At 39.6% G+C, this 20,498-nt stretch overlaps 1 protein-coding gene across 1 annotated transcript in view; it reads right to left on the bottom strand.

The window, feature by feature from the left end:
* The window catches only part of htr4 (5-hydroxytryptamine receptor 4), a 186,810-nt gene that overhangs the window by 43,712 nt on the left and 122,600 nt on the right, over nucleotides 1-20,498 (bottom strand). The window contains exon 6 of the mRNA XM_078260028.1: nucleotides 15,577-16,142. Within this exon, the coding sequence (XP_078116154.1) occupies nucleotides 15,577-16,142 (566 nt within the window). The remainder of the gene's footprint in view (nucleotides 1-15,576; nucleotides 16,143-20,498) is intronic.

Raw genomic sequence — 20,498 nt, 5'->3', positions numbered from 1 at the left:
CGGTATTGGTTGGAAGGTTTTTGAAAGATACCCAGCCTTACAAGCCACCCAGAATCCTTTTTACTGACCCAGTCAGAAAAAAAAGCCCAAATGGGTGGCAAACTGCTCCACCTGGCAACACTGCATGAGAGTTGTCATTTATCTAAGCACTGACACAGCACAACAGTCACTGAAGAGGCTTACGTTGGTTTATAGTCTAGGTCAAAAGTCAGATCAAAAGGCTTCACTGTGTTTAACTACATATGCTAAATTTGACATTGTGAACATGTAGAACAGAAATCAAGATATATATTTATAAATATTATTAGGGTTAGATTTTTGGGGTTCGGCCAAATACCGAATCCTACTCCCATCCTCAGTCCATTAACACAGTAAACACAATGAAGTAAACAAATGGTTACGTTTTTAGCTGTGACTGTCCTTCCTTTGCCGTACCTGAAGTTGCTGCATTTTGGCTGCTGTCTGTAGATTCCTTCATGCACAACTCGTATTCTTTTGGATGTTTCATACGCAAATGTTTTAACAGCGGCAATGTTGTGTATTGTTTAGGGTCCTCGCCACCACAAGACAAATCGCCATTGCAAATTGAACATGTGGCTCGACTGAATGGCCTTCTTTTGACTGAAAGTCCTGCCAAACAACACGTTTTCTACTCATGAGTTCCATTTTCACTTTCTCACAGCCTACTGCATTGAATGCCCCACCTACGTTAACACCTTCCCGTAATCAACGGCGGTGTCATTACGTCGACCAGCGTAGTGCAAGCGTAGGGTTCGGTTCGGTGGAAAAAAAATTCTAAGGTTCGGCAGACACCAAACCCAGTCAAAAAGCCCAATATTCGGCCGAATCCGAAGTTGAATCTTGAATTCAGTGCATCCCTAAATATTATATTCATATCTTTCAGCATCCTTTAGCTAGTTCCTCTTTCTCCTCCACATATGTCTTTGCTGCCACGGTACCGCACATTCTCGTCAGTGATGAATAAAGCTCATCATATCGTCATTTAGGAAACTTTGACACTTTGATTGAAGGAGCTCTGATGTGAACACTACACCGTGATGCACTCAGCTGCACCTATCAAATCCATTTGTCACATCACACTAATCTTGGGGCGGCTGTGGCTCAGTGGTAGACCGGTCGCCTGCCAATCGGCCTTGCAGTCCCATGTCGAAGTGTCCTCGGGCAAGACACTGAACCCCAAGTTGCCCCCAATGCTGCGCCATCGGAGTGTAAATGTGTGTGAATGTTTATCTGATGAGCAGAATGTACAGCAGCCTCAGCCACAGTGTGTGAATGGTTCCTGTACTATGTTAAAGCGCTTTGAGTAGTCGTTCAAAGCGCTATATAAGAACAGTCCATTTACATTTAAAGTGCTGAATTGATTCCATCTGAAAAGACAATTAACCGCTGCGTTTCAACGTTTGTCAGAGAGAGAAATTGGATGCCGATGGATCTGCGCTGGTGTATCTGTGTGCACCTGTGTGTGTTTTAAAAGCGTAGAGGGAACAATGGGAAATTATATACTGACGCATCTGTCTCGCATCTTCTGAAAACAAATACACAAAACTGTAGCGTCTTGAGGATAATCAGTTTATATTATGCTAATTTTCAGGTTCATAATTGTATTTAGAGGTTGTACCAGGATAGGTTTTTGTGGTTTAATTTTCAGAAAACACCATACACATTTTTGTTGTACTACACAGTGCTGCAGCTCCTCTTTTCACCCTGTGTGTTGAGCTATCTGTTTTAGCTACAGAGTGAGGCATCTCACTTCTGTTCCATCTTTGTTGGGAGTTGCAGATGCACAGTAAGTACTGCTAGCTTGTCAGTTGCACAGCATGAGGGAGTGCCATGCTAGCAGCTAGGCAAGCATTATAACGTGTGTTACAAATAGAGGATGGATACCCGAACCGAGCCCACCGGGACCCGAAGGTACCCGACTGGCCGGGCCGGGCTCGGACAGATATTTAGAAAAGATGTTCGGGTTCGGGTCAGGCTCGGTCACATCAGCGCGATAAGGCATTGAACATTTTAAATTTAAAAAAGCTTATTATGTAGGTGTGAGCCTGTGTTAACGTGCGCTTGTTGCCCCGTGTGCGCTGATGCGCTCATCTGTTGACATTTGTGAATGTCTTCCTACAGTTGCTCAATAAAAGCTTTCCACACAAACAAACGTAGGCTACATGTGTCATTAGTATGAGAAACAAATGAGATTTTAACTGTGTCGGGCTCGGGTCGGGCTCGGACATAAATATCTATATGCCTGTCGGGCTTGGGCCGGGTTCGTTTACTGCTCTGTCGGACGCGGGCCGGGCTCAAGCAGAAAAATGCGGCCCTATCCACACTCTAGTTACAAAGTGACGCACGTTCGTCTGGACTACAATAGAGCTGTTTGGAGCAGTTTGTGAACAGTGTTTTCTGTTGGAGATGGTAAGTCCCTTTGGGGTGGACTTTGGGCTTTTTCACTTTGTAAACCTATAACATGCACAAAAAAGATATATAACACAATAAAGGAAAGGGAAAAGCCAAAAAGCATAAGATGAGCACTTTAAAGACTCTTTTAAAGGTGATCCCTCCCACTGTTAAAAGCACAGTTGAAAACACTTTACTGCTATGTGTTTTTAACCACCTCAGTGTGCATAGCATCGGCACGAGTCCATGTGGTAAAAGCTGTCTGTGTTTTCTCTGCTCACTGCAGGTGGTGCAAGCCTCCCTTTGGTACAGCAGCATGTCACAAATGATGGAAGTGGCCTATTATGTCAAGACTTTAAAACACGCCGATATGAATCATGTTCTCTGTCATTTTCAGGAATGCAGACAGAAAGATCCAACATAAATATAACGTCTCTGATATTACACTCTGTTTTCTTTTTCTTCTAACACTTTCTCATCTCCATCTCATTTCCTTTGCCTTTCTTCTGTTTAATTGGCTCCTTTTTCTTCATTGTCCAATCTCTCTCCTGTCCTCTCTCCCTCCTCTTCTGCCTTTTGTCTCCCCTCTTTTTCCCTCCCCAGTTATACTTTTTTTGCCTGTTCTTTGCTTTTGTCTTAACAGTCTCATCCTTTTTTCCTTTCATCCCATCCAATATTTCCATTCCTTTTTATCTCCTTTTTGCCTCTCCTTACTTATTCCTTTCCCCTCTAATTAAATGCTCTTTTTTTAATCTTTTTATTCTTTCCATTTTTGTATCCTTTCCTTGTACTGTCCTCTCCTTCCTTTTCTACCCTCTCTTTCTCCCTATCCTCTCTCTCAACTTTCCCTTCTTCTGCCTCTCCTCTTTACTCCCCTTTCATCTCTTTCTTTTGTTATCCTCTCCTCTCTTTCCTCTCCTTTGTCTCTCCTCTTTCTTTTTTATTGTCTCCTCTCAACGTTAGTCTTAAACCCTTTTCCTATACCCTTCTCTCCTTTCTCTCATCTTGTCTTCTCTCTCTTCTCTCCTTCCTTTACCCATTTTCCTTCTTCCTCTCCTCTCCTCTCCTCTCTTATGGCAGTGAAGAATTGCTTCTTGAAAACAGTTTGTTCTCTCGGCACCAACAGACTTCAGATATATGACTCCAATGAGACTATAAACACTCACTGTTTGTGTGTGTGTGTGTGTAATGGAGTGTGTTAATATGCCTTGGAGGATAAAAGTATTACGTGTCATGCTTTACTTGGCCACTGTTAACAGGCTGATACATCATATTCAACCTGTATATTAACCAAACAGCTGCTCTTCACACTCAATGCCTGAGTGTGATTTATAGCAGGTTTACTGCGATTTCCCTACAGCCAAAGGAACTCTACACATCAATGGTTCTATTTTACTTGCTTCACTGCTGTACTGTATTGTCATTTGCCGTGCACCAGAAATCACTTGTCAATCATACAGTGCAGATGGGACTCTTTCTTGATCATGTTGTATCTTTATTGTCTTGTATTGTTCAAGTATCACAATAAACTATCTTTTATTGTGCAAATGTCACACGTATTTGAGTCATTGATCCTCCCTTACTGTCACAGCCTGACCAGTGCTTTTGCACGTCAACGTGCTGCTTTACTCAAAACTCAGTGTCTTGTGGCGGCGTTGCATTCTGGTCTTTTTTCTGCTCCTGTGGGTGTAGCAAATTGGTCTCTGCTTCTTCCATGATGGATTTCTCCCAGTGTAATTGCTGAACATTGGTACAAAATAGCAGTGGCAGAGCTGTTTGATTTTGAGAAACTGACGCCACATAGAAAAATCTAAAAACATCTATCTTAAACATAATAGGCAGTTAAATGAACTAGTTAGAAACAAGGTTATAATCGTTAATGAAAATGAACGAAATAACAAAAACTAGGTGGGAAAAAAGCTTAAATTTCATATTACTACATTACATTTGCAATTGTTCTTTACAAATAGACATTTTGAAAGCATTCAAAGTTCAGCAGTTTAATACAAGCAGGGGAATTAAAATCCATAATTATACCTACTGACACTAATGTTTCGCCACAGTTATTACCGTGATATTTGTCATGCTTTTTCAAGGATTACAATACTTAAATTATTTGTCACAGTAACTTCATCCAGTTTCCTCCAAAGGGAAATCAGTTTTGGTTTAATTTTGTTTGATTTATCATCTTAAAGAGGGGTTTCAATGTGAAACATGCACATATTTTACAATGTGAGAGCAGAGCCTTAAATTAATCCAATTTCATCAAAGTTTCTATTTCCATTTAGGGGAGCAGTTTGCCACCATATTCCTTGTCAGTTTCAGAGGCTGAATATGCGTGTCTTCGTCCTATGATGCATCTCTGGTCTTCTGTTTAAGTAGTATAACTTAGCACCAAAAACCACCTATAACAAAACACTGAAACAAATCTGTAAAAAAAAAAAATTAAAGTCATCACTTGTATGAACAGATGTACGTTTTTACAAGGCTTTCATCACGCCGCTATGTCTCAATAATAATCTGAGTCGATTCTCGACCATCAGTCAGTTTTGCTGTTGGCTTTTGAACTCCTCATCAATCTCAATCATAACTTAGAGAGAAAAGTAGCCCAAACTATCACAAGCCACTAAGGCTGGGTACCGAATTCAATACTTTTTAGGCACCGACCAAATTCCCTCTGAAGTATCGAGTATCAAAAAACGCCTCGTCATTCAAGACCCAATTTCAATACCTAAGGAGTAAATATCATCAGCGCCAGTGAGCCAATAAGCACGCAGCATGCTTCTACCAAGATCTAAATTAATAATGTCTGTGATTGGCTGTCTAAAAACGACCAAAAAAGGAAAATACGGTACATCTTAAAAGTGGTGCTTCCGTCCTAAATATGATTTGAAACTAAAGTTTGACTCGGGTACATTCACAAAAAGACCCTATGTTGCATTTTGGCGAGAGTTACGCTTTAAGCCGCTACAGAGCTCCGCGGTCGTATCAGCGGCAGTTAGTAGATGTGTTTAGCAAAAAATGGGTGACTTTCAGCCGTGTACAGGGCACCGCGAGCTGCCACTCGTTTTAGCGGAGATTACGGTTAAATTTAGTCCACAAAATATTAAAATTTTGCACCAAAATGACTATGATATGATTAGGAAAAAAGATGGTGGTTTGATTAAAACACTCCCAAGGAACAAAAATTTCCTGGGTGAAAACGGGAAGCAAACTCCGCTCCCTGGCTTGAAAGTCCTGTGTTTGAACGCCGACCCATCCCCCCCAACCATCTCCCTATGTGGCCACCCGCGTTCTTATACATCGGCCATCAATGTAGTGAATACAGCAACAAAAAAAACGCGGAATGCTTACGAATTACAGTGCTCAACTTTTCGTCGTTTTTCATCAGGGGACGCATATCTTCAACAATGTATATGTTTGTACACTTTCCACGGTCTTAATAATTCAAACCATAGCTAAAACATCTTTTCTTTGTAGCTGTACAGAATATTCCTAAATGAGGTTGCAACATGGTTTGGAAGTTTTAAAGCTGGGAGAGAATGATACATTTCCCTGATTGCTCTTTTTAAGTTATACTTAAAAACAAAAAAACTAAAAACTATATGGGCTCCACCGTGAAAGGTTTTTAATTTGAAACTCAGGCTTGGAATGAGTTATGTGCTCATTACCAAGTTGTCCTTGGGTAAATCATAGCAACTGCTTTTTTTCTCCGAAACTCTTTTATAGTTACCATTAAAATCTGTTTTTTTAAAAAGTTTGCAGCAGCTTCTCTTTGCACTCCCACTGTTGAATATTCTGCACGTACAGACACATCCACAGGCGGTCTGGCTGATTCACAATGTGTTCATTTACATGTTAATTTACACCTTGCATCAACATTAGCAGCTTCCCCTATCCAAATTAGATACACATGGAAAACGAGTGGGGGTTTTAGAAACTAGTTTACATGATCGAGCACATTCTATCAGATTTCCTGACTTGTCTGATACATTTCAAAAGAAATGCTTTCAACTAACTGTGAAAACCCTTTCTCAGATAGCCTGCTGTGAACGTATCTCCGGTAATTTCGGCCTACTCCAAAACAACAGACTTCCAGAATGCCTTTTCCCGACTCACGTTCCACTCTCCACACAGCTGTCTTTGGACAAGAAGTCACCTCGTGAGATCGATAATGTTGTCAGACACTTTGAGTAAAAATATGAGCCTGTAAGAAGCAAAAAAAAAAAAAAAAAAATCACTTTTAGTAGACAAAAATCGAGGATGCAAAATGGTCCCATTAGGTCACATTGCAGTTCCGTTCGCGCTGGCCTGTCATTGCGATCTTGCTCCATACTGGACCAATTTCAAAGATTTCAGTCTATTAGACACAAATGCATGGGGAAATGGGGAAATCCAGGTTGAAAAAAAACTAAATTACCCTTTAACTTGGGCTCTTGTATTAAAAGGGGCGCTAAGGCCCAACTATGGGAATTGCTGTTGTGATAACTGGATTTGAAAATGATGTTTGACAGATGTGTCTGAAGAGAGTCGGGCTACTTTTATGCTAAGCTGAAAAGGGTTTTAATTTCTGTTTCATTGGTTCATTTAAATGATACTGCTTCTCTTCATACATTTTCCTGAAACGGAATAGCCACAATTTAATGAGCACTTTTAGAGAAATCAATTTGCCGAAGAATTTATCAGTTCAGTCATTTATTCATGTCTTGAGGACACTTTGTAGATTATCTTTTAAATGTATCATTTTATTTTGCTGTAATAACATTACAACAGGTTAGGATGCCTCAGTACTTGAGATTTGGTGATTAAAAAGTCATCAGCTTGTCAACTCATAAAACAATTCATCTGCTATCATCTAAAAAAAAAAAAAAAATTACTTTTTATGCTGAAAAGCTTTTTTAGAATACATCAGTGGCTTTTTTCTCAGATTGCAGCTATCTCATTTTGCCTCCCGACTCCCCAGCTGTTTCAATCACATTCACAGTTGTACAAAAAACGACAACAAAAGGCCTCATCATCGCCCACATTTGTTAGGCGATTGTGTCAACGATACAAGCGAGTCGTGACATCTAACCCTACCGCAGCCAATGATTAGCTCAGAAACAGAGGCCACGAGAGGCCGCTGAAGGTCAGACAGGAACAAACTCCAATCGGTGTAAATTGAGCGAGTGAATGTTGTATAACTGGACCATTACCCAGAATGTAGCAGCCAAATGAGCCGTGGTACGGCATGTCCTTGTACAGCCATAGTGTTAGTTAAATTAAGTGATGCAGACTAGCATGTATTTTTGTTCCTGCTGCGTGCTCGCCCACACACAGACGCACCACTTTCCAGATTACCCTGACCTTCACAGTATGAGGTCATACTTGTGACTCGTAGGAGATGGATGACCAGAAATATCCACCATCACTTCCTTTGGATAATGAGCTGAATTCAACACAGTGTGTGTCTCTGAAATGTCACTTAATCCCACCTTGGGTCTCGCTCCTGAGCTTTTCCTGTACTGTATCAGTCAAAGAAGCAGTCTCAGGCGGAGATACCATACCCCTGGCATTTTAAAAGCCATTACCCGACTCAATGCTGAACCCCTCCACTACCTCAGTCAGGCTGCATGGCCTTGCTGTAATGGACCGTAGTATAAAAGTAATAAAAAATAGGGTCGTGCCCATAAAATTCCCCAGTGGGATGCAGGGCTGGGTATAACTTAAATTGCTCTTTTAGTCACATGCCAAAGTGAAAATTGAAACAGGTTTGTCTTGGTGTAATCATTTTTCTTGTTCATAAGATGGGGAGCGGGGGGGGGGTTACAGTGTTACACTCTGTTGATATTACACACAGGCCTGGAATACACACACAGCCCTATACATGCACTAATAGAGAGATGTCAGAGTAAGGGGGCTGCCCATGAAAGGCTGCTCAAGGGCACCTCAGCAGTGCCCAGGATGTGAACTCCAGCTACCAATCTGCAGTCTGAACTTGGTCTGTGCGGGGACCTAAACCAGCGACCCTCTGGTTCCCAAGCCAAGTCCATACAGACTGAGCCACCGCTGACCCCATACAAGTAGTTCTGTTGCATTAACCTAAGCAGACCCTGCACGATGAAAAATGATGTCAAAGGGATACCCAGAGCGGTAAAAATGTAACACCAAGGGGTCTTGACCAAACATCCGTATGTGATGTGTTGATTTTAGTGTGTTACTATTCTTCCACTGCAACTCAACAGGAAAAAACGGAGAGCTTTTTATACTAAAAATACTGTAAGGTTCAAATATATCCACCTAATTTGTCTAACACAGAAAAGCGAAGGCTTATCAGCTTAGTTTAGCTAAGTAGAGATGGATGAATGGAGACATTTTGGGTTGAATCAAATAACATGTTTCTTTTTTCAACAAATACATATGGTCCTGTGTATTTCTTGAAGGAGGTTTACAGTGGTAATTGTATTATACAGCATATTAACCCCAAAAAAGACTTCAAAGACAAATCTTTTAGACCTACCTCCTTGTTTGAATTTGACTTGCTGTAGTTGTACGCACACACACCTTTCTTCTATGCACTAAGGGATTACTACCAACATTCCAGGTGATGTAGTTTTTTGGATGCATCTTGGATTAAGCCTGAACTGGGGGATTGTTTACAACATGTGTTAATGTGTTCCTGAGTCAGAGCTCAGCAATTCACTTGCGAGTAAAATGTAGTTTTAACTAGAGATGTATCGGTATCGGGAAGTACTGGAGTTTATGCACCGATCCGATACCACGTAATAAAGCCCTAAAGAAAATCTACGTTAAAGTAGTTTATTTATGTTCTTTTTCCGTGATAACTGACTGTCAAACTGCATAATAAAAGAAAGTTCTGGGGCGTTCATGTTTCACAAAGAGTTTAACCTGAGCCAGACCGACAACAAAGATAGAAATCATATCACATCCATACAGAGATAGTAGTATACAGCTGTTAAAACATAATAAAATATATGACACACTGGTATCGGATCGGTACTCGATATCGGCCGATACGCAAGTTCAGGTATTGGAATCGGTATCGGGAAGCAAAAAATGGTATCGGACCATCTCTAGTTTTAACTATAAGAAATGATGACTAAAACTAAAGAAATAAAAATAATACCATGGATCTAAAAATGGTTAGTCAATACATGTTAGGGAGAGATTCTCATTCTTTATTCTATAAAAGACAACACACATTAATTAACATTTCTGCAAATGTGCCAGTGTTAGCCAGCAGGCTAATTTTCAACTGTAGTCTTTTGGCCAGATTGTATTTATGTTGAAAAATTACAGCTGTAAGAAAACAAAATAGAATAAAGGACTTTTAAAAAAAAGTTGCCATACAAAAATATTCAAGAAAGTGTACAGTGGAATATGTGTTATGTAAAACTCCCTGTATATGGCATCTCTTAACAAAGGCCAGACAGGCCAAAGACAGTGATTAAGACTTCCTGGGGGAAATGCCCGTCACTGTAAATGCCCAGGATCAATTCAGTCATCCTTAGTGTCAGGATCAATATGCCTCATCACACCAGAGACACATTAATCAAATTTCCTTCGCGATAATAAAAATCTATGTTATCTTATTGTTTTCAGATTTATTCAGTTTTTCCGTTTATTGCTATCCTGTAAAACCCAAGGGGTTGCACGATACATTTAAGGGTTTTACAAGATGAGTTACAGAAAAGGAAACATATTTCTGCTATACTAATCATGTTGACCTTTTCCTAGCTTTCTCTAATCTTTGTTTGTATGTATTGTATGTATAGTATGGGTGTGTTACTTTAAACGGAGATTAGTTCTTCTACTGGAGCTAAAAACACTTGTGAGCACGGAGATCGTTTTTGGCTCAAAACTCCGCTTAAAAACCAAATGAGATGTCAGTACTGTAGCTGTACCAAGACTCTGGAATAGTCTCCTTGAAAATATAAGAACAGCAGAATGTTCTGACTGCTTTAAAAGGTGACTTAAGACCCGCTTTTACTGCCTTACCTACCCCTGCCTTGATTCTCGACATGATTAGCATTCTGTATGTGTGCATTATCTGGTTATGCATGTATTTATCTACTTATGTATTGTGATAATGACCTTAACTATAGATATGTGCAACATGTGCTGAGGACTCATAAGTTGCTTCAATTTGAAGGGCAAAGGTTGCAACCCACTGTAAAAACAACTCTATAGATCTTTGGTTCTTTAAAGTGCAACATAAAGTAATGTATCCAGCTTAAGAGTGCTATGTTCTGAACACCAAGAGACTGGTATTAATTTAGAGAAAATAAAAGAAAATAAATAAATGGAATGGATAAATAAATGGATGCTATCTCTGCAGCATAGAAACTCACAGCCATTAACGGAGACAACAAATACAACAAACTGACGGATGATTAGCACAATCTGATTACCTCACTAATTCCTGTTTCAACTGTCGAAGTCCATCTGTTAAACGGAGGAAATGGGAAAAAACGTATTGAAATAAACTCAGACCAGCAGAGAGCAGGGCTTTTGTGTGTGTCTTGTGGCTAAATTCATTTCCATCCAAAGTAAACTGCTGAAAGAAAAAAAAAATTCACAATGTCTTCAGGTTATCTGCTTTAGTGGGTTGGTGTGTATGAGTATTTGCATGACACAAAACTAATTTCCTGATTAAGTATTTATGCATCTGCTGCCATTCCAGCGGCAAATAAATGTCACTAAGAAGTCACACGTAACACTTCCAGGCCGGCTGCCAAAAAATAACTTGGCAGCTGGCCTCTGTGCAGCCATGCCAAAACACTTATTTATGTACTTCAATATCCAATGAAAAATAATCTCAAAATGAAATAGTATAATGTGATGTCAATATAAAACACAGCGCTTTCAAGCCGGGGAGCGGCGTTCACTTCGTGGCTAAAACAAAATACTTTCAACCAAAAAATGCTTGTTTGTTCCTTGGGAGTTTATTAATCAAGTTGTTTCGGTGCCTAAACTTAACTGTAATATATGGTCTATTGGTGAAGTAGCAATGACCACTAAATAATTCAGCAAAGGCAGGGACATGTATGACCAGAAAGAGGAAATCCCACACATACCCCCAGGCAAATCGCACCAAAGTTAAGTTATCCTGCAATTTGGTACTAAATATCCAATATGTACTCTTTTTATTTATTTTATATATGCCTTTATCAATCTCAATCAGCAACCAACCAGGAACAGCAACAACATAAGCATCTCCTCCCACACAAGTTACTTGTATCTTCACATGTCAGTTAACTCAGGCTGGAACATTGTAGCCCATCCGCTATTGCTAATCTATTGGCATTGAATAGCAATCCCATCAGCCTGCAACTGATAATTATTCTGTTCCAGGATCCACTGGAAATCTTACAATACATGGTTTTACCATCACTGAGACATGAGGGCCAGAGGGAAGCAAAGATGAGTCATAAATCATATATCACATGTAGACAGAGTAATATATCACTTTAATTGTCACTTGCAGCTGGCTGCCTTCACGTCCTTGTGCTGTTGAATCATTTTTGTTGTTGGATATACATGTTAGAATGATGTCATCCATCAAAAGCCTGGAATATTTTTAGTTTGACAGGTCCAAAACCTGAACCTCCTAACCCAGTTCTTTGCCAATCTACCAGGTGTCACAAGCAGGGCTTTAAATTAACTTTTTTTTAATAGTAGTAATAGTAGCTAGTACATTTTTAAATGTACCAGCCAATCAGATTTTCCAATAGCCACATTTTTACTAATTTCATCAAATTTTAATAACTTAATCACTTATTTCATCGATTCCGCACGCTAGGCGCGTAGCCGACGGTTGTACAACTCGTCACGCCATGGTGTTCATGGGTAATGTTGGAATGGAACTACAAGCAGCCAGAAAAAGATTACATTTCCAAGCCAAACACACACAAAACTGCCCACATTTCTTGGTGGAAAACAGACCAATCTGGAAACATTTCTGCAGCCGGCATTCAAACAGACATAGTGTTATTTGTATCTTTCATCACCGACCAAACTGGCTAGTACCTTTACAATGTTAGCCGCCAAAATTAGTTTTTACCGGCATTTGGCGGGTGTCAATTTAAAGCCCTGCTAATAAGTATATCCACGGTAGCTATAAACATGGAGAAGCTCAAGGAGGTAATGATGTGAACATGTCCTGTGGAGCTTTTGAACAGCCCACATTTCTGGTTTCCAGCTTTCCAGGGACACCAAATCAGACTAATGGATGTCTTCCATCATGAAGCCACAAACCTCTGATGTCTAGAGGTGTCAGCGCACGGTGGAGCTCCTATCAATAGCACACTCAGAGATATAATGAGTTTGTAGGAAAATATGTAGCGCATCACCAGGTAGGAAACATAACTTCTCATCACGTTTATCATGTAAACTGCAGTATTAGATTTGTTGAAAACCCATAACATGCACTGCAGCTAAATATGGCAGTCAGTCGGGGGTACTGTGCTATTAGTGTCTAACATAGTATCCTCCAAAGAGCTTTATTGTCACTGCAGTCCTGAAGGCTAAAATCTCAATCGCTGCACAACATTTTTTTTTTTTTTTTTTTATATTGCTTAAAGCTATTCCAAATTCATATTCACACTGTGATTTATGATACCAATACAAATATCTATTGATTAACAGATCAATAGATTGATCCAAATAAGAATGATAAACAAATAGGAGTTGAAAAAACAAGAAAACTTGCCACAGATGTTCTTGTGCTCATGCTTTTTCCTTTGGTTTACAGTGTTAAGGTCAACTGTTGATATATTTGTCAAAGGTTATTCTGTGTATATTTTTTATTTTGTCAAATGTATAAAGCATTTCCACACATGACCTGTGCTTGCTTACATGCAGAGCACCTAGATGAACCTCCTTAATTTGCACCCAAAATACTAACTTTAATGGCTACTTTATACTTTAACTACTGTTATATATGGAGTCCTGGATACCCTGGGCCTCCTTAACAGGTCTAACTAACAATACATAACTTTTTGGCAAACAAAACAAACATATATTCGTTTGTACAGTACATAGCCCACACAACATTTAAAACATGAGATGTAATAACAGTGCTTTATAATTTCTGTATTTTTTGTCACATTTATCAAATGTGCAAGCCATGTATGTAGGATAAAGAAGGGTTGAAACTGTAAAACCTTTTTATATGTTGGGTTTTAATTTGCTCAGAAAAAAATAAAACATGTTTTTTTAAAGTATTTGAACACATACAGCAGCAAGGTCTGTCAGCCCCCAAACAATGAGGAAGTAAATCCAATGTCAACAAGGGTTAATTTTTGATAATCTTGTAATCTATTTTTTAACTTCAACATGGAAGAGGATGAAAAAAAGCACCCGTTTTTGGTTTATATTTGTTCATTTGCGGTATAATTAACGATTAAGAACACAGAAAACCCACAGACAATAAAACTAAAAGCCACTGGTCGTCTCCTGGTATTACTATTCCTGTGTGAGTATTTAAGTAGTGCTCACTTCTGAGTGAAAAATTATGAGTGCACAGATGACTTCGATATGGACGGACTCACAATAATAGCTTGCTTTCAATACACAGTAACAACTCTCTGGAGGTAGTCCAGAAATGTCAGAGAGGGAATGAAAACGCTGCCCGTAATGTCGGGAAAGTGGACATTAATTGGTCAGGGCTTCAGTGTTGTTATGAACACACTCATTGATTTCTTACAATGACTTCCAGCTCCGTAATGTCTCAGGATGTCAACACCATTTTGAATGAAAATGGTACATCTGCTGCATCGATATTACAACAGCTAGCAGACATCGCCCCATATGTTTTTCCACCCAATCACTCAAACAAATTGTTGTCTGAAGCTCAAACCCGAGACTCAAAGGATCTGCAGCTTCAGTGTGCTAGAGGATCACGCTCATGTACTAAACACTACTTAATGAAGTCTATTTTAAGCATTTTACATATGCTTTGATATTTGCTTTCTAACATTTCTGCCAGATCATTTCTTTGGTCAGAACTGTGACTTTTACAATGCATACATCGGCGATTTCTGGCCTACAGTAGCCATGACCGTATATAAAAAGGAAATATAATTCAAATCATTTCCAACTTAATTGATTACACCCTGTCCAAGTGATGTCTTGGTGTATGTGGAGAACATGTCATTTGCAAGTGTGTCAGTTCTCATTGTCGTTGTCCAAAGTCTCAAAGGCACTGTTCCTTCTTAGAAGAACTCATTGCAAGCTGAAGCGAAGGTAAGTTAAATCATATCTGACCCTTTTTCAAGTGCACTGGATGAGAAAGTAAGAAATTGGGACCTACTGAAAATGCTTTTGCAGCATGATAAGGTTACTAAAAAAGTGAGTGATTCACACTGAAAAGGCTGCCAGCTATAATGAATGTGACACTGTGAAACTTTGTTTTATTGTCAAAATTAACATAAAACATTCAAATGAAGCCTTTTGTTCCACTGCAGTTTTGTTAAAAAAAAGCCTCTTATGTTATACAAATTAAGCCTTACTGTCAGAGGAATTAAAGGTAGAATACCTTCACTAAACATTTGAAAATATTCCACTTCATACACGCTGCCTTAGCGTGTCTCAGACTGGTCTCACATTTTACATAAATCTACGAAGAAACACTCAGAAGTTATTAAGTCATAATTGTTATTATCTTATGTGATTATCTTTTCATTCTCATAGTCAGTTGAACTGCTGGAAATGGTAGGACTAGGGCAATGCCAGAAATACACACACCAGGGGAAGAACACTGAATTAAACTGCCACAGAGATGTACTCACTACAGTATAGTGTGTATAGTAGTCACCTACTACTACTACTACTACTACTATACTCAGATTGATAACTTTTGCTAGCTGGCTTGGCTAGCGTCACTTACACTTACCTTTCTTTATGCTTCCTTGGTGCAGATACAAAATGTAGGTGGTCCCAGTTGTGTCGGTTAGCGTTACATTGCAGAATTTACACACTGCTGTGTGTTTTCTTTTACATGTTGTTTTGAAAATAAACTCTTTAAAAAAAATTAATAAACAAAATGTAATTAATAAACTGTTATTACTGACAATTTGGCTGACATCTCCCAGACAGCCAGAGTATCTTCTCCTGTCACCTACATTTACTTTGGGAGTGATTTGAGAGATTTGGAAAACTTACTTGAGTACATGTGTGGAGCCATTGATCTGCGTGGCTGGGCAGGGAGCGCCGGACCCCAGGATGGACGACCTGCGGTACCTCTTCCTCCCGCAGCACAGGATGATGAGGAAGGCACGGCGGAAGGACTTGTTGAGGAAGGCGTAAAGGATCGGGTTCAGCATGGAGTTGATGTAACCCAGCCATAAGCAGGCCGCCCACAGCTTGTCTGGCACTGTGTAGTCTATAAAGGGGTCCACCACGTTTGTGACAAAGAACGGCGCCCAGCACAGGCAGAAACACCCCATAATGATGCACAGAGTTTTTGCTGCCTTGGTCTCTGTTCGCATGCGGTGGTTGCGTTGATGGTCGGCAGAGTCCGTGCTAGCAGCGGCTCCTCCCGCCCGCTGCAGCATGCTGATCTGCAGTGCGTGTGCCCGCGCTGTGATGTAGATCCTCTGGTAGGCCAGCACCATGAGGACCAGAGGGATGTAGAAGGCCACCACAGAGCAGGTGAGGGCGTACGGCTTGTTCACCATGAAGACGCAGGACGTGGAGTTGCTGCCCTCGCTGTGGCGCCTCTGCTCAATCTGGTAAAAAGAAGTCACATCAGAGAGGACAAGATTCAGAGACATTGCCGTTGTATTGTTTCATGCACCAACATGTAAAAACAGCAGCAATTAAACATTTATGTTAGCAGCCTGTTGTAGCATTTGGACCTGTTATTATCCCAAACATAGTCTACATCCACGACATTCCACTTCCGGGATTGCTTCGTTGTCGCCGGAAATTCCGCTGGATATCCCTAATTTTGGCGAGATGTCCGTCACCTTTACTTTCTTTGTGTTGGCATTTTATACTCCTATGGATATAACAGGACTATGGTTAACTGCTCCTCAGATCTCTGCAGGGTAAATCCAGACAGCTAGCTAGACTATCTGTCCAATCTGAGTTTTCTGTTGCACGACTAAAACAACTTTTGAACGTACACATGTTCCACCAAAACAAGTTCCTTCCCGAGGCTATTTTGCAGAGGGGGCATTGCTCCGTCTGGAGCTTAGCACCGCCAAAGATGATTGTGATTGGTTTAGAGAAATGCCAATAAATCACAGCATGTTCTTCTTCTATCCCGGAATGCTGTGTGGACTAGCCAAACCCTCCTCCACAGCGCTGTAGAGGAAGGTCTGACGATGTGAGTCTATTTAATGCTTTGCAAAAATGAAAACAAAATACAGCCACGCACAAATGACTCAACTCACATGAACACACATTTAATTAACTAAAAGGTGGAATATTGAGAACAATACATAGTTTGTTGGAATAAGTCCTCAAGTAACCACACACATGCGCTGAGCTACTGGACAGCTCTGACCTGCTACGCCACAAAATGCCTTCAGACTTTACAACATCACTCATAAAATCTCCAGAGTCTCCACAGTTAGTGGGGAACGCAGCTCTTGAGGGAGAGGGAGCCGCTGCACGTCACCATTAATCCCATCCCAGTTTTTCATCCGCTATCATCTCATAATTGTGGGCAAACTATGGCTCCGGGCTGTGAGATGAATAATACAAAGATCAATCCATATCTCTGCGCTCTCATGTGTAAGTTATTTTTATGAATGGGCTGCCATGTTTAAGTGTTCAGTGTTTTTAATATGAGCTTTGACGTTGGATGCACACAATGATAAAAATATAAAGTAAAAGTGTAAATAGGAGAAAATAGATATTTTTTTTGTTATCATATTTCTTTTCTATAAAATATAGATTTATTCCATTTAAGTCTGGCCAAAGGGGACACACTGGAAGCAGTTCTTGTCACTCATTCCACCATTAATCTTTTGAGCCGTGGAAAAAAAATTGCCTTCCTTTAAGACACCATGAAATAAAAAATATGGAAAATCATATGGATGTTGTTCCAAGTCTCTTTGAAGTGGTAAGTTGTACCATCTTTACAGCTTATTAAAGTCAACTAAGTGCTAATCACTTCAGCAATGGTAAGACACATCAAAACTGTAATAAGGAATGAGTCCTTTTCATCCAAGTGCTGATGGCTGAAAATGTTATTTTAGGATTTTAAAATTATAAAATCAACTTGCCCTGCCTATAATGAGGATGCTAATTTACGGTATCTTGACCATTTCTTTATGCTAATCAATGTTTGGAATGGACTGTGAAAAGGATTTTGTTTACTTGGTCCATTTAATTTTAATTGCAAGTAAATGAATTAATGAATGGCAAATGAAGGCCAAGGTCAACCCATTCTCTGCACATACATTTTCCGAGTACAAATAAACTTACTAATGGGTTGGATCTGACAATACTGAATAGCGTTATATAATGTTATTTTATGACAAGCTAATTAAAAAGCTTCTGCCAAACAAAAACAAAAAAAAAATGAAATAGGCTCTCAAATTGGCAGGTTTAGAAATGTTGGCAGCAAACTTGGCAATATGGTAACTGTAGCAAGTTACAACATAAGTAGGGTTGGGTGATAACTTGATAAACTGATCGCAGGATATTTTAACAGTGTGTGATATTATGATATTTAAATTCAATTAAGAGACCATTTATAGATTTAGGATATAGGATTAGATAGGATCCTAGATAGGATTTAGATAAGTGGTTGGCAATATCTGCTTTTGACTACAATGCATCATTTGTTGGTTCATTTTCATATCATTAATCTCAATCTGCAAAGTTAATTTAAGTTTGAATAAATGTAGTGGAGTAGAGGTATAAAGGTGCAGAAAATAGAAACACTCGAGCTAAGTACAAGTACCAAAAAACTACTTGAAAATGACAGTTGACAATCGCCATAGTGCCCAATTCTAATTACAAAATTAAAAGGATATCGACTTCAATGATGGGATTTCGTGTAAAACCACAGACTGCACTCCATGACCAGTCAAATCTGTGTGTTTCACAAAGCCATACAAACAGTAGAAACCATTACAAATAGACAGTGGCATGTACGTGTGTCTCTAGTGCCTCTGACTTCTGGTTGTTTTGTTCAGCTTTGGAGCCACAGTTTGTGCCAGAACTGAAGCACTACTCCGAATATTCAACAGCTCTAATTAGACCCAAAGAGAGACGTTGCATCCCTGCTGCACAGCGCTAACATCACACTGCTGTCGTGCTGTAAACTTTCCTGTGTGTGTGTGTGTGTGTGTGTGTGTGTGTGTGTGTGTGTGTGTGTGTGTGTTTTATGTGTGAGTCACTGCCAATGCTGCCAAAAACGAGCCAGCCTCCTGTTGACACTCAGCTCGAAAGTAACTTCTCGCTGGCTGTCAGATAAAGGCAGACAGGGCCGAGCGAGGTTAATAGTAGCTGGGGGAGTCTCTCTCTCTCTCTCGTCACATGCTCATGTTGTCTTTGTCTGCACACCTGTCTGCCTGTCTCTCTCCTCCTCTTCCTGCTTTACATTGCTTTGTGTTCATCTCATCTTCAGTGACTTGTTTCTTAAAACATTTCATACACAAATGTGAACAACAAATGTCCTTTAAACTTTGATATGGTCAACCATGTAATGTTTTTGCAATTTCACATCATGTTTATAGCATGTGTGAATACTTTTTCATTCCTCAGCACTTTCAAATGTCTTAGAAATACTGCCTAACACAGGGGATCCTCAACGTTTTTTAAGGATTAAGGATATAAAGGACCACTTAACTGAAATACAGACGGAGCAGGGGACCCCCTACTAGATATATTGCATAAAATGAACTTGCATACTTGGCTACAATAACGTATAGGGCGGCCTAAAGCCTTTATACATACCTTTTTTTGCATTGAATACTAAGCTATTAAAGCTATAGTGCGTAGTTTCTGTTGCCCCCATGAGGAATTCTAAGTAATGACAACAACACTGTCGGTGCTTCCACATGATACAAGCCTTCTGTGATCACGCACAGCCCCCCACCCCTCCTCCACGCAGTTGCTAGTAGCAAAGGAGGACACGGAGGATTAAAAAAACATGATGGACTCTTCAGAAAAGGCCATTATCTTTATTTATGTTTCTGCGCACGAAAGTCGCCGGACAACACAATCTTCTGAACATAGTCATACTGAGAAATCCAGAGAGAGTTGTGTAGAGCTGATAGTCTTAATTAGCTTGGTAGCAACTCATTTGGCAATGGCTTGAATGTAACGGACGTTCATTATTATCATAAAGTTACGCACTTAGGCTTTAAAATGATAATTGTTGACATGATTTTATAAATCATCTTTTAATGTTAAACATATGTGGATATGTATCTGTGGATGGCTACCTTAGAGACTACCTTACCTACTAAGGCCAGTAAGCCTATCATCAGTGGGGATATATATATTTTTCTAATATGTTGGATTCATGTTAAGACATTTTATTATTTGAAAAAACTTTAAAAAATTAACAATAATTTGGAGGCCCCCCTGTAAATTCAACCAGGCCCCCTGTTGAATATATCTGACCAGGACAAAGCATGACAGAAGCATCCTTTTTAGTTACAGTACTAGTGTACACCTTGATGTTAGAGGTGAAAGGTTGCAGTGATTGCTGCAAGCTTTTTAGCGCAATAATAAGGACCTCTTTGGACCTCTTTCTCTACAGCTTAACTTTGTTTTCTGTATGGTCGAACATAAGCTTCATGTACTCAACATGATCTGGAGGAGGTAGCAGCTGCTTGTATTTCATCTCAGTCGTTCCTAACGTTTATGGCTCATGATCCTTTGACAGATATCAATATTGTTGACCCTTTCTCACAAGTTCTGGCTTTACTGTGGATATATGTATGTAATGAGCAGTTGACCCGAAGATTGATTATTCTTGCTGTTGTTTCATTTGAAGGATTTTTAGAGGCATATAGGTATATAGTATCCAGTAGTGAACAAGAAAAAAAGCTACATTTAGAAAAAAGTTTGTGTAACATGTGTAACAAACATGTCACCGTTCCTACTGGATAAAGTTG

This window comes from Sander vitreus, chromosome 10 (assembly GCF_031162955.1).
Source record: "Sander vitreus isolate 19-12246 chromosome 10, sanVit1, whole genome shotgun sequence".
In the NCBI taxonomy this organism is placed as follows: Eukaryota; Metazoa; Chordata; class Actinopteri; order Perciformes; family Percidae; genus Sander; species Sander vitreus.
This window is presented reverse-complemented; position numbering and strand designations above follow the sequence as displayed.